At 39.5% G+C, this 13,164-nt stretch overlaps 3 protein-coding genes across 10 annotated transcripts in view; 1 reads left to right on the plus strand and 2 right to left on the minus strand.

Annotated features, from left to right (window-relative positions):
• Nucleotides 1-9: 9 nt before the first annotated feature.
• On the minus strand, nucleotides 10-5,309 carry LOC109894467 (protein Z-dependent protease inhibitor-like). 2 transcript variants are annotated; one of them, XM_020487981.2, is made up of 4 exons: nucleotides 1,448-5,309; nucleotides 680-956; nucleotides 415-562; nucleotides 10-296 (listed from the first exon to the last, which is right to left on the minus strand). In XM_020487981.2, exons 1-4 carry the CDS (start codon nucleotides 2,175-2,177, stop codon nucleotides 99-101), a joined length of 1,353 nt encoding a protein of 450 aa, XP_020343570.1. In that variant the 5' UTR covers nucleotides 2,178-5,309; the 3' UTR covers nucleotides 10-98. The 2 variants fall into 2 exon arrangements, with proteins under 2 accessions (XP_020343570.1, XP_020343571.1); XM_020487982.2 differs by having other exon boundaries at nucleotides 489-562; nucleotides 1,448-2,300.
• A 248-nt stretch (nucleotides 5,310-5,557) lies between these two features.
• On the minus strand, nucleotides 5,558-12,447 carry atxn3 (ataxin 3). Of its 7 annotated transcripts, none has more exons than XM_020487984.2 (11): nucleotides 12,354-12,447; nucleotides 11,669-11,833; nucleotides 11,524-11,568; nucleotides 8,469-8,554; nucleotides 8,269-8,335; nucleotides 8,084-8,171; nucleotides 7,845-7,980; nucleotides 7,484-7,668; nucleotides 7,143-7,299; nucleotides 6,938-6,993; nucleotides 5,558-6,831 (listed from the first exon to the last, which is right to left on the minus strand). In XM_020487984.2, exons 1-11 carry the CDS (start codon nucleotides 12,375-12,377, stop codon nucleotides 6,779-6,781), a joined length of 1,062 nt encoding a protein of 353 aa, XP_020343573.1. In that variant the 5' UTR covers nucleotides 12,378-12,447; the 3' UTR covers nucleotides 5,558-6,778. The 7 variants fall into 7 exon arrangements, with proteins under 7 accessions (XP_020343573.1, XP_031684804.1, XP_020343574.1 ...); XM_031828944.1 differs by having other exon boundaries at nucleotides 12,429-12,446; XM_020487985.2 differs by having other exon boundaries at nucleotides 11,524-11,565; nucleotides 12,354-12,429.
• Nucleotides 12,448-12,831: 384 nt separating this feature from the next.
• ubr1 (ubiquitin protein ligase E3 component n-recognin 1) overlaps nucleotides 12,832-13,164 on the plus strand; it is a 31,618-nt gene continuing 31,285 nt past the window's right edge. Inside the window, exon 1 of the mRNA XM_020487990.2 lies at nucleotides 12,832-13,161. Coding sequence (XP_020343579.1) covers nucleotides 13,117-13,161 — 45 coding nt within the window. The 5' untranslated portion in view covers nucleotides 12,832-13,116. The remainder of the gene's footprint in view (nucleotides 13,162-13,164) is intronic.

Genomic DNA, 13,164 nt, shown 5'->3' on the forward strand with positions numbered 1-13,164 from the left:
CCAAACCAGTTGAATGAATATCTGTTCACCTTTAATACATACAAATGAAACATCTTACATGTACAACACCTCTCCAGGCACCAAATGCACTGTGCTCATTAGGCTCCGTTTTTGGTGGGGTCAGTCACTCGGCCCATAAACAACAAGCTGTTAGTGGCCTCATGGTAGATAAAAAAGAAGAAGGGTCGGTTGACGATGAAGGAAGATGGTAAGGCGTATCCAATAATGCCGCTTTCTGTGGCAGCGGCTGCAGTGGTGCCTCTCTCATCCACCTCGATCACTGCCTTGTGCAACACCTGGAACCACATTATCATTGCAACAATATGTTATTTGTTATTTATCCACAGTGAGTATTAAAGTTGCACATTTCTCAATTGGTGAAGGCAAGTTTGGCATGTTAATCTAAGAACTGACCGCTGACACCTTCAGGCCTGGGTCTTTGCTCAATTTAGTGAGGTTAGTAGTGTCATGGAAGATATTGGATATACCCAAATCTGGTAGGATGTTGTGCATGGCGTATGATTGCTCCATCTTGAACTTGGGCAGTTGAACTTCTAGTTTCCTTTAAAAAACAAGGAACTCTCATACATAGGAGAACGTATTCAATATGAAACACTTAGAAAACCTATGGAATTTTGCAATGTTTCACCACAAAATACACTTGACGCTTTCTATTTACCTTTCTTTCAGATTTTTAATCCAGTTGAGGAATCTCTCAGCTGTGATCTCATCATCTATTGTGGTATAATCCAGGCCTTTGTTGGGTAGCAGGATAAGCATTGAAACACCATCTCGGTACGGCAGCTTCAGCACCTTGGCATTCAGGGGAAAGTCGTCCATTGTGTAGAACTTATCCTCCATTCTTAACATCATAGGCACCTGGACAATATTGTAGTTGTCAATATAGAAGCGTTGAATTTCTGTGTGATTGGGATTGAAGGGCATCTGCCATTCACCTAAATTCCAAATATGACAAAGCATATTTATTGGAAAGCAAAACCCACTGGCCACAGACGTCAGTTCAATGTCTATTTTTGATTTACATTTGGTTGAGGTGTCAACTAATGTGAATTTAACGTGAAATCAACAAAAAAATGTCACAATGCCAATAGATTAGGTAAAAAAAGGGCCTTTTTGTAAATCCAATCAGTTTTCCACATTGATTCAATGTCATCATATTGCATTTTTTTGTTCTTGAAATGACATGGAAACAACGTTGACTCAACCAGTTTTTTCCCAGTGGGAAGTGTTATTGTTGCATTTTAGGCAATACAATTAAACTTTGAAAGTGAAATGTAAAACACAACATCTTGAAATAAGATATACTGATGGGATGCAATTATGGTAGACACAAGTGAAAACTAAAAGTAAACAAGTCAAATGTAATGTTTTTTAAGTGTTACAGTGGAACTGCTAAAATCAGAGAATGCATGACATAGCTGCTCACCCCGGAAGAAAATGGTGTTGATGAGCATAAGTTGGGTAAGTGGATCCAAGTCAGACACCATCTCCTTGACTCTATTATCAGTCTTTCTCATTATGTAGTCATTGATCATGGCAATGCTAGCTTTTGTATTTGCAAAGTCCACACTGTTGATATCAGCGTTGAAGAATTTCTTGATCTGGTCACTGTAGTCACTCTCTATCTCAAACTTTAGGCAAACAAAGAAGGTGGTGCTCTGGTCCAGTTTCAATGATTCATCTTGTGTGATGTTCCTTTGGAGTTGTTGGAAGAGTTCTGGAATGATGTCTGGTTGCTTGACCCGATCTAGGTGGGCTAGGTTGAGCCCCTTCAGTATCTGGTCTCGTGTGGGACCCTGTGCTGCCATGGAGAGGGTGGCAAAAGCTGTGGATATGCTCAGGGGTGAGAAAAATATGTTATTATCATGGTAACCAGCAATCTTCCTGTAGAGAGTCATGGCAAAGTCCATGTTTTTGAAGGTCAGGTCTGTGATGTTGGGGCTCTGCTCTTGAGTTTGGTAGACGGGGATGAGGGACCAGACATGGGTCAGGAGGAAAAGGAGTCCCACCTTCATCATCATAGTTCTTTGATGAGTTATGTGATCACAATTTGCAATAGTATTTATAGTGAGGTCCAAAATAATTTTGACAGTGAAATGTTTTTGGTTTTGTCTGTACTCCAGCACATTGAAGTTTATGTTATATGAATGAACCATTTAGAAACTACAGCACTTTTGTACATAGTCACCCCATTTTAGGGAACAAAACATATTTGAACAAATTCACTTATTTGTGCATTAAAGTAGTAAAAAGTTTAGAATTCGGTCTCATATTCCTAGTACGCAATGACTACATCAAGATTGTGACTACATACTTTTTGGGTGCATTTGCAGTTTGTTTTGGTTGTGTTTCAGATTATTTTGTGCTCAATAGAAATTAATGGTAAATAGGGGTGAGTGGGGTAATCTGAACCATTTTTTACATTCAACATCACTCCATCAAGGTAAATATGGTATTCTTCATAACAAATATCTACATATATTTCAGGATGTTGTGTATCCCTTGAAATAATCAGAATTCATGGTAACATTCATTTTGAAAACATAGCTTCTCCAAAAAAAGTGGTCTCTTGGCACAATTTACCCGGGTATGGTAAATTCAGCCACCTACACATTTCCGTACTGAACTAAATATTACCACTACCTTTTTAAAACCATGTCTATCTTTATTTCCCAAACACAATTCAACACAATCAGAATCACTTTGTGTCTTTTAATCATTTAAGCATCTTTTAACACAGGCTTAACACCTAACAAATACTTTGTACTTTTTAAACACTTTTAATATAGACCAGGCCCTGTTGTATCCCAGTGATGATGCCTTGCATTAGGCCTGGGAAGAAATCACTTCAACTTACCACATAGCCCTTGGCTCAACTTAGCCCAAGGCAAACATTTTGACTATATTAGCCCACACAGCTTGAAGGATGCACTTTCATCTTAGGTTTAGGACCTCATATTCGCTACCTGCACCTACCCGATCGCTACCTGCACCTACCCGCCTGTCCAACATCACTACTCTGGACGGCTCTGACTTAGAATACGTGGACAACTACAAATACTTAGGTGTCTGGTTAGATTGTAAACTCTCCTTCCAGACCCATATCAAACATCTCCAATCCAAAGTTAAATCTAGAATTGGCTTCCTATTTCGCAACAAAGCATCCTTCACTCATGCTGCCAAACATACCCTTGTAAAACTGACCATCCTACCAATCCTCGACTTTGGCGATGTCATTTACAAAATAGCCTCCAATACCCTACTCAACAAATTGGATGCAGTCTATCACAGTGCAATCCGTTTTATCACCAAAGCCCCATATACTACCCACCATTGCGACCTGTACGCTCTCGTTGGCTGGCCCTCGCTTCATACTCGTCGCCAAACCCACTGGCTCCATGTCATCTACAAGACCCTGCTAGGTAAAGTCCCCCCTTATCTCAGCTCGCTGGTCACCATAGCATCTCCCACCTGTAGCACACGCTCCAGCAGGTATATCTCTCTAGTCACCCCCAAAACCAATTCTTTCTTTGGCCGCCTCTCCTTCCAGTTCTCTGCTGCCAATGACTGGAACGAACTACAAAAATCTCTGAAACTGGAAACACTTATCTCCCTCACTAGCTTTAAGCACCAACTGTCAGAGCAGCTCACAGATTACTGCACCTGTACATAGCCCACCTATAATTTAGCCCAAACAACTACCTCTTTCCCAACTGTATTTAATTTTTATTTATTTATTTATTTTGCTCCTTTGCACCCCATTATTTTTTATTTCTACTTTGCTCATTCTTCCATTGCTAAACTACCATTCCAGTATTTTACTTGCTATATTGTATTTACTTTGCCATCATGGCCTTTTTTGCCTTTACCTCCCTTCTCACCTCATTTGCTCACATTGTATATAGACTTGTTTATACTGCATTATTGACTGTATGTTTGTTTTTACTCCATGTGTAACTCTGTGTCGTTTTATCTGTCGAACTGCTTTGCTTTATCTTGGCCAGGTCGCAATTGTAAATGAGAACTTGTTCTCAACTTGCCTACCTGGTTAAATAAAGGTAAAATAAAAAATAAATAAATAAATATTGAACCTTATAGAAACCCCAACTGATGTATAGAACAATCTTAAAATGATCCAATTTGATTTAGATACCAGCACCAAGAAATGTATTTGAATAACCTAACTTTTTTACCTAACTTGCTTTCTTCCACAGATTCCATAAAATGACCTCTTCCTATAATTTTGTACATGGTTTCTTAGAAACAAGGGTGTCTCAACTTACCCCTCTCCCCTAATGTATTGTGTCATTTGAGTCACTTTCATAATAGAATATGTTTATAAACACTTGTACTTTAATGTGGACGCTACCTTGATTACAGATAATCATGAATGAATTGTGAATAACATTTAGTGACAGAAGCATTATTTTCATAACCCACCCCCAAAATTCTAACATCCCATTATTGATAATGGTTAGAGGATAGCATGACTTGGGTGTATGATCTTTGTGCCTAACTTTCTCATCCATCATTATTCACAATTAGGTGTTCAGAAACATATTCTATTCTTATTTACAATAAAATAGACTACAAAATGACACAATACATTATTTACCATTCATTTCCATTGAGCACAAAATAATCTGAAACACAACCAAAACAAAATGCAAATGCACCCAACAAGTATGTAGTCACAATCTTGATGTAGTCATTGTGTACTAGGAATATGAGACCGAATTCTAAACTTTTGACTACTTTTATACATAAGTGAATTTGTCCAAACACTTTTTGTTCCCTAAAATGGGGGGGAGAGGGGTAAAAAAAAAGTGCTGCCCATCCAATACAGACAAATACCCTGAAATTAAAGCTGACAGTCTGCAGTTTAACCTCAAAGTATTATTTATTTCAAATCGAAAGTGCTGGAGTACAGAGCCAAAACAACAAATGTGTCACTGTTCAAATACTTTTGGACTTCACAGTATGTCATGTTTACATGTCTTCTAGACAAATGGCAAGATATTTGTTTGGTGATCAATGACTTGTCAATGCATTGCATCAGAGCTCAAATAAAAACTACACTTAAGACAGAATGGAAAAACGTATATTTAGTCCTTTCAGAACGAAAGTCAGCTAACTTTGTTAGCAATTTAGGGGGCTTCAACATCACAACTCGCAAATAAGATTATCACATCAACAATAAAAGCAACACTGTATATACATATATTCTTACAAATAGTTGCATACATCTCAAAAACAGACCTACCTTTCAGCCTGGGTATCAGAAAGGTATTGTCAAAACCCGCCATCTACTATTTGGGGAGACAAAGTGCAAGTGTGCCTTCAGGGTTATCTATTAACCATGGGTTAGGTTTACTCAAACTGGTAGTCTTATTTTAGTTTCTTTCCAAATGAAAGCAAATTTGGTACTGACAATTGATGTACCCACTTTGAAAGGTGGAAATGATTCAACTTAAATTAGGACAAGGATGTAATTCAACAATTCAGCCATAGATCAATGATGCAAGATTCCAGAAGATTTCAGTAGGAGCAAATATTTTATTCCTGGAAAGAAAACTTTTAGATACAGCAAATGAAAGAGAGTGATGTAATAAAATGGTGATGTGGAGTATAACAAACATATGATTGTTTAGTGCCTATTGAAGAATATCAAGAAGTGAAATTGATGCAATCATTAAAAAAACTAAAAGCATTGTGGCACCGCAACTCTAGTTCAAACTTCGCTCTCAAATAAAACAAGAACGATTTAAAGAAAAAGGGAATGAAATCATGGAATTTCCAGAAGTCAACTGAGCACAGCTCAAACTCTACATGGGACGTGTAATACATGCTTTGGATTAGCGTATCCAAACCGGAAAATTCCACGTAAATACGATAATTGTAAACAGCATTGATCATGTTATCACTGTATTAAAATAGCGTTTGTCTATACTACTTCAAAAGACAAAATAACAATTACAAAAACATATGACTAAGGAGTTTAAACCAGGGTGGTGGTTAATTAACTAGCTAGGGCAAGTCGGATCAGCCCTTTAAAATGCTGCTTATATATGTTTATTTAGAAGATGCAGTAATACAGCTAAAAATGAATTCACCTCACTACTGGATATAAATCTATTATTTTATGATTGGGGGGGGGGGGGGGGGGGGGGGGGTGACCACTTACAAGACCCAAGTGAAAGAAGGCAAGAGACTATCATGGTCTCTACCAAACCTCTACTTCTATTGAACTAGTGGTCCCATGTAGCACTCCCATACTGAAGGCTAGAGGATTGTCCTAGGTAATTATTGGTTTCCTCTCTCGTAACACACCTCACCATTTTGCCCATCCACCCACCAAACACACCTCGGCACGGTAGTCTCCATTAAGACCCCTCCCAGCGGAAAACAACAAGCGTAGGAATAAAAAAATCAAACCACAAATTAGAAATACAAGGCGCTGTGGTAGAAAAGCCATCACAGACTTGGAATAACTGCATTTTAATTCTTTATCATCGCTCTTCCCAGCCTCAGGTTCAAGTCTGTTAGAGTAGACTAGCACCTTTTCTTTATTCTCTGTTGTTATTCTCTTCTCTACAACCTGTCAGCGAACTAGCCAAGGGAGGTGTGCCAGCCTTCTGGCCGGCTATACGTTCGCTTATGGGAAGGGTTAGAGGAGGGGGTGAGGCTGCCCCATGAAGGAGGTACCAGTCGAGGCAGGTAGTAGTCAACGTAGGCTTTTGCTAGAGCACCCTCCACCTCACTGGCTGCGTTTGGCTTGTGCATCTTCCTCTGTGCCACTTTTCCCGGGTCCTGGAAAATGTGAGGGAAGGGAGGATGCTCGGAGTTTAAGTCTCAACCTATTATTATTATTATTCAGTAATGCAAGTATTACTGTATGAGCTCATTTCCCCCTTACCTGTGCTTTCTGTTGTTTGTTGAGGTGAAGTGGGCTGAGCCAGCTGTTGGGACTGTCTGTATGGTAAACAGTGGATCTACAGGTTAGCGTTGTCTAGTCTGGTTATCTTTTTGTAACCACACACACACACACACACACACAGCCATGCACATATGAACACACACACACACAGAATAATAAATATTCCAGATGGTGTAGCACTTACCTGTCAAAGTAGGCTTGTCTCCTCCGTCGCAGTTCCTCAGCTGAGAGTTTCTCACTGAGAGGTGCTCCTCCTGTAGTACTCCCTGGTGCCTGGCCGGACGATGTCGTTTTAGCAACAAGTCCCCCTTTTGGCATTGACGTATTGCTCACTACTGCCCCTAGGGAGACACATAGACAAATGACTAATTTTAGTGTTAGTTTGGGGATACTTTTATCATATTGCCATACATTGTTCAAATTGCATAATGATTTTGTTAGCGGTCTGTTTATATATACAGGTCTAAACCAGGATATGTACCAAAGCAGTTGTGTGCGTGAGTGATTTTATTTACGGTTGCTTACCCAATAAAGCCTTACCCTGCATGCTGAGCTGTATGGCCCTGCGAAGATCAGCCTCTTCATCCTCCACCTCCATTCCCTGTCTACTCAGGGCCAGGGCCTTCCTCAGCTCCTCCTCATCCTCATCCACCACCCCCTCTACCACACCAGGGCCTGCCTCCAGCACACTACCCTGCCCTGATGATCTGCTGCTCAGGGTGAAAAGCATTGTCAGTGTCTCAAGGGGTTCATTCTCTCCCCTTACCAACTAATGACTCTAGAGGTTAAAGTTCAAGATGCTGCATGAATCTGACAGTATGAGGGAATGGTGGTAATTTGTGGTTTGGCGAAAACTACTGTCACTCTGGAGGCCTCTTCCTCTTACCCCATGCCACTACTCGACTGAGCCTCGTCCTCTCCAATCAGCTTGGGTCTCTGTTGCTGCTGCACCTTCATGATCCCCAGAATCTGCTCTGCATCACACTCCGGGAGATTTCCTCGGATCACAAATATGGAATACCCTGCAAGAAGACAGGCAGGCCTTTGACCAACTAGCTAACTTGGATATATCAAGAGCACAAAAATTTAAACACAAAAAAATATGAACATATCAGGTTGTTTTACCTTCTTGTTGTAACTGTGCAAGGAAGAGGGCTAGGTATGTGTCTGATATCAGCTCTGGTCCAGTCAACAATGAATTCAAATTAAACCACTGCAATGACAAATAGGGTTAAATCAGCTGGCTATATCAACCGGCCCAAAATGTCTAAAGGGAAATCAATTATACATAGTAAAATCGCAACTTATACCTGTTGCCCAAGTTTTCGTATTGTAAACCAGTGCTCCTTGTAGTTGCATATGAATGCCTTTTCATTTCTGAAACAGAAAATAACATTATTTCAAATTTGATAGACCATATGAAAAATGTGTGAAAAGTGACATTTCAAGATAGAAAACAAATAACTTCATACAAAGTTTATGATTTGTATCACATCCACAGGGTTCTTACATTGGGTTTATCATAAGGCTCTGGTATTCTCGGCTGTTGAAGAGGATCAGCTCCAAACCCCACACTGATAATGCATTGCTGATAACCTGATGGTGAGACCACATAATAAAGTTGTCAGTGTCATCAAGAGGTAATCTTGACATATTGTAATCTATTTATTTTGTAACAGTTCAAATATATATATATTTTTTTCATCCCTCACTACCCCAATTACTATGACACCCCCCACAGTGTTCATTGGGAGGAGATCACAGAGACCTGGCAGTTTGGTACCAGGTCAACAACCTCTCCCTCAACGTGGGCAAGACAAAGGAGCTGATTGTGGATTACAGGAAAAGGAGGACCGAACACGCACCCAGTCACATCGACTGGAAAAAAAATCCAGAAAATCACATTGTAGGAATTTTAATGAATTTATTTGCAAATTATGGTGGAAAATAAGTATTTGGTCACCTACAAACAAGCAAGATTTCTGGCTCTCATAGATCTGTAACTTCTTCCTTAAGAGGCTCCTCTGCCCTCCACTCATTACCTGTATTAATGGCACCTGTTTGAACTTGTTATCAGTATAAAAGACACCTGTCCACAACCCCAAACAGTCACACTCCAAACTCCACTATGGCCAAGACCAAAGAGCTGTCAAAGGACACCAGAAACAAAATTGTGGACCTGCACCAGGCTGGGAAGACTGAATCTGCAATAGGTAAGCAGCTTGGTTTGAAGAAATCAACTGTGGGAGCAATTATTAGGAAATGGAAGACATACTGATCCACTGATAATCTCCCTCGATCTGGGGCTCCACGCAAGATCTCACAAGATCTCAAAATGATCACAATAACAGTGAGCAAAAATCCCAGAACCACACGGGGGGACCTAGTGAATGACCTGCAGAGAGCTGGGACCAAAGTAACAAAGCCTACCATCAGTAACACACTATGCCGCCAGGGACTCAAATCCTGCAGTGCCAGACGTGTCCCCCTGCTTAAGCCAGTACACGTCCAGGCCCGTCTGAAGTTTGCTAGGAATGGGAATGGGCCAAAATACCAGCAACAGTGTGTGAAAACCTTGTCAAACGTTTTCTGTAAGTCTACACCTCTGTCGTTGCCAACAAAGGGTATATAACAAAGTATTGAGATAAACTTTTGTTATTGACCAAATACTTATTTTCCACCATAATTTGCAAATAAATTCATTAAAAATCCTACAATGTGATTTTCTGGATTTTTTCTCTCTAATTTTGTCTGTCATAGTTGAAGTGTACCTATGATGAAAATTACAGGCCTCTCATATTTTTAAGTGGGAGAACTTGCACAATTGGTGGCTGACTAAATACTTTTTTGCCCCACTGTATGTATGTATGTATGTATGTATGTATGTATGTATGTATGCATGTATGTATATATATATATATATATATATATATATATATATATATATATATATATATATATATATATATATATATATATATATATATATATATATATATGGTACCAGTCAAAAGTTTAGACACCTACTCATTCAAGGTTTTAATATTAGTTTAGACAACTATGAAATAACACATATGGAATCATATAGTAAGCTTAAAAGTGTTAATATAAAATTTATCTTCGATTCTTCAAAGTAGCCACCCTTTACCTTGACAGCTTTGCACACTCTTGGCATTCTCTCAACCAGCTTCACCTGGAATGCTTTTCCAACAGTCTTGAAGCAGTTCCTACATATGCTGAGCACTTGTTGGCTGCTTTTCCTTCAATCTGCAGTCCAACTCATCTCAATTGGGTTGATTGATTGTGGAGGCCAGGTCATCTGATGCAGCACTCCACTCTTCTTCTTGGTCAAATAGCCCTTACACAACCTGGAGGTGTCTTTTGGGTGATTGTCCTGTTGAAAAACAAATGACAGTCCCACTAAGCCCAAACCAGATGGGATGGCGTATTGCTGCAGAATACTGTGGTAGCCACGCTGGTTAAGTGCGTCTTGAATTCTAAATAAATCATTGCGAGTGTCACCAGCAAAGCACCCTCACACCATCTCCATGCTTCATGGTGGGAACCACACATGTGGAGATAATCCGTTCACCTACTCTGCGTCTCACAAAGACACGGCGGTTGGAACCAAAAATATCACATCAGACCACAGGACAGATTTCCATCAGTCTAATGTCCATTGCTTGTGTTTCTTGGCCCAAAAAAGTATCTTCTTATTGGTAATCTTTAGTGGTGGTTTCTTTGCAGCAATTCAACCATGAAGGCCTGATTCACGCAGTCTCCTCTGAACAGTTAGTGTTGATGTGTCTGTTACTTGAACTCTGAAGCATTTATAAGGGCTGCAATTTCTGAGGCTGGTAACTAATGAACTTATCCTCTGCAGCAGAGGTAACTCTGGGTCTTCCTTTCCTGTGGCGGTCTGCATGAGAGCCAGTTTCATCATAGCGCTTGATTGTTTTTAAGAGTGCACTTGAAGAAACTTTGACATTTCTTGAAATGTTCCAGATTGACTGACCTTCGTGTCTTGAAGTAATGATGGACTGTCGTTTCTCTTTGCTTATTTGAGCTTTTCATGCCATAATATGGACTTGGCTTTTTACCAAATAGGGATATATTCTGTATACCACCCCTACCTTGTCACAACACAAGATTGGCTCAAACATATTAAGAAGGAAAGAGATTCCACAAATTAACACGGCACACCTGTTAATTGAAATGCATTCCAGGTGACTACCTCATGAAGCTGGTTGAGAGAATTCCAAGAGTGTGCAAAGATGTCATCAAGGCAAAGGGTAGCTACTTTGAAGAATCTCAAATATATTTTGATTTGTTTAACACTTTTTTGGTTACTACATAATTCCATGTGTGTTATTTCATAGTTTTGATGTCTTCACTATTATTCTACAATGTGGAAAATATCAAAAATAAACTAAAACCCTGGAATGAGTAGGTGTGTCCAAACTTTTGCCTGGTATTGTGTGTGTATACACATACACAGTGTAATCATGAGGATCTGAATACATTATTTCATCTTATACTACATGATTGTTCGCTTTGCTACTCACTTGTATAGAAAAGAAACCACTGTCATCCATGTTACCAGATGGCTGCTGCGAATACACACAAATACAGAGCATGAACATTCTAAAATCTACTAATAAACAACTACTGTATTTATCATAAACCCCAGGGCCCAGACCACTCCCATACCTGTAAAAAGGTTCTGTACTCCTCACTACCCATACCACCCTCCGCCATCCTCATCCTTTCCTCTTCATCCAGTTGATGGGCGATGGACGACAGGTCCACGGGGGTAAAATATTCGCCTTGCAGAAGGTTGTTAAGGCAATGCTGAGCACACAGGGAGCCCTCTTGCTGTAAATGAGAATGAATACATAAATAAAAATTGTACCACAGACTGCTATAAAATGTGTCAACAGCAGCTACTGAAGCTAGATATGTAACCTAGTTTACTAACTAACGTTAACTAGCCGGCTAATTTACAGAAATTACGCCAGTAAAACGCAAACTATAGCTAACTATAGCTAGCTATAATTAGGCCATGTAGCTAGCTAGCTTATTCACACATTTATAGCATTTCAAAGCATCGAGGGCGCATTTTGTAATTCGCTAATTTACGTTGAACGTTATCACGTTCCCTGGTCAGCTCTAGTAAAAGTTGAGACAAGTTGGAAACTGGGACAAAAAGATAATTAAACTAACTAACGTTAGCTAACTATAATTTAACAAGCTGGCTAGAAAGAAGGCAAACCCCTCGATATACTTCATCTGTAAATTGGTGCAATTTAGCTAGATAACAAACGTATTTATTTTTTAAACGGTCGGAATGCACATACGGTGAACTTAGTAATCGAAAGAAAACAGACAAGCTTACTTTCTCATGAAAGATGGACTCCATGTTTAATTGTCCTACTAAACGTCATACTCTGACCAAAGAATGTGATCTTACCTTCGACCCTGCTGGGTTCAGGACGAAACAGCCAATCAACTCTCAGTATTCGTTTGTTATTGTTGACACTTGCCAAATTGCCTAACTGGCAAGCTAGAGTTTTGTGATACAGATAGCTATAAACAAGAATATAAACGTCTTAGTGTACAATTCGATTCATGAATACAATCTGTGTATTATATCTAGTTAGTCTTTATTTTCATAGCAAAGTTTCAGAGGTGAAGGGTTGTCACTAGTTACCACAGTCAAAATGGCTAAATATATAGTAACATTTCATGAAAGCAACATATGCTTTTTGGTCTTAATTTAAGGTTAAGTTTAAAATCAGATTTTAAGAATACCATTTTTTTTTTAATAGGCGTGGTTTAGACATAAGGATGACTTTGTGGCTGTGGTAAGTAGTGACGACAGAGGCGAGGAAGTCACGGCTAGAAAGAATACAACGTTTGTCAAATTAACGTCAAACGTTGAATGGTGTTGCATTTTTAGCTAAATCTACCCCCTTCTTTAACCGAAGCATCCTGCTACACGTTAATTCTCCTAACCTGCTACAAAAAGTAACATCTCACAAAAGCTGAATCCCTTCTAGCCATGACTAGGCGAGGTCGAGGACAGTCGCAAAAATAACTCCAAAACGTCTCTCCACAGTCTCACTCCCTGGCATCAACAGTTTTACGGCAAATGGAATATGGCGGAAGGTGAAACATCGTTAAACGGACTGGAGCTCAGTAAGGTA

Source organism: Oncorhynchus kisutch, linkage group LG7 (genome assembly GCF_002021735.2).
Source record: "Oncorhynchus kisutch isolate 150728-3 linkage group LG7, Okis_V2, whole genome shotgun sequence".
NCBI lineage: Eukaryota > Metazoa > Chordata > Actinopteri > Salmoniformes > Salmonidae > Oncorhynchus > Oncorhynchus kisutch.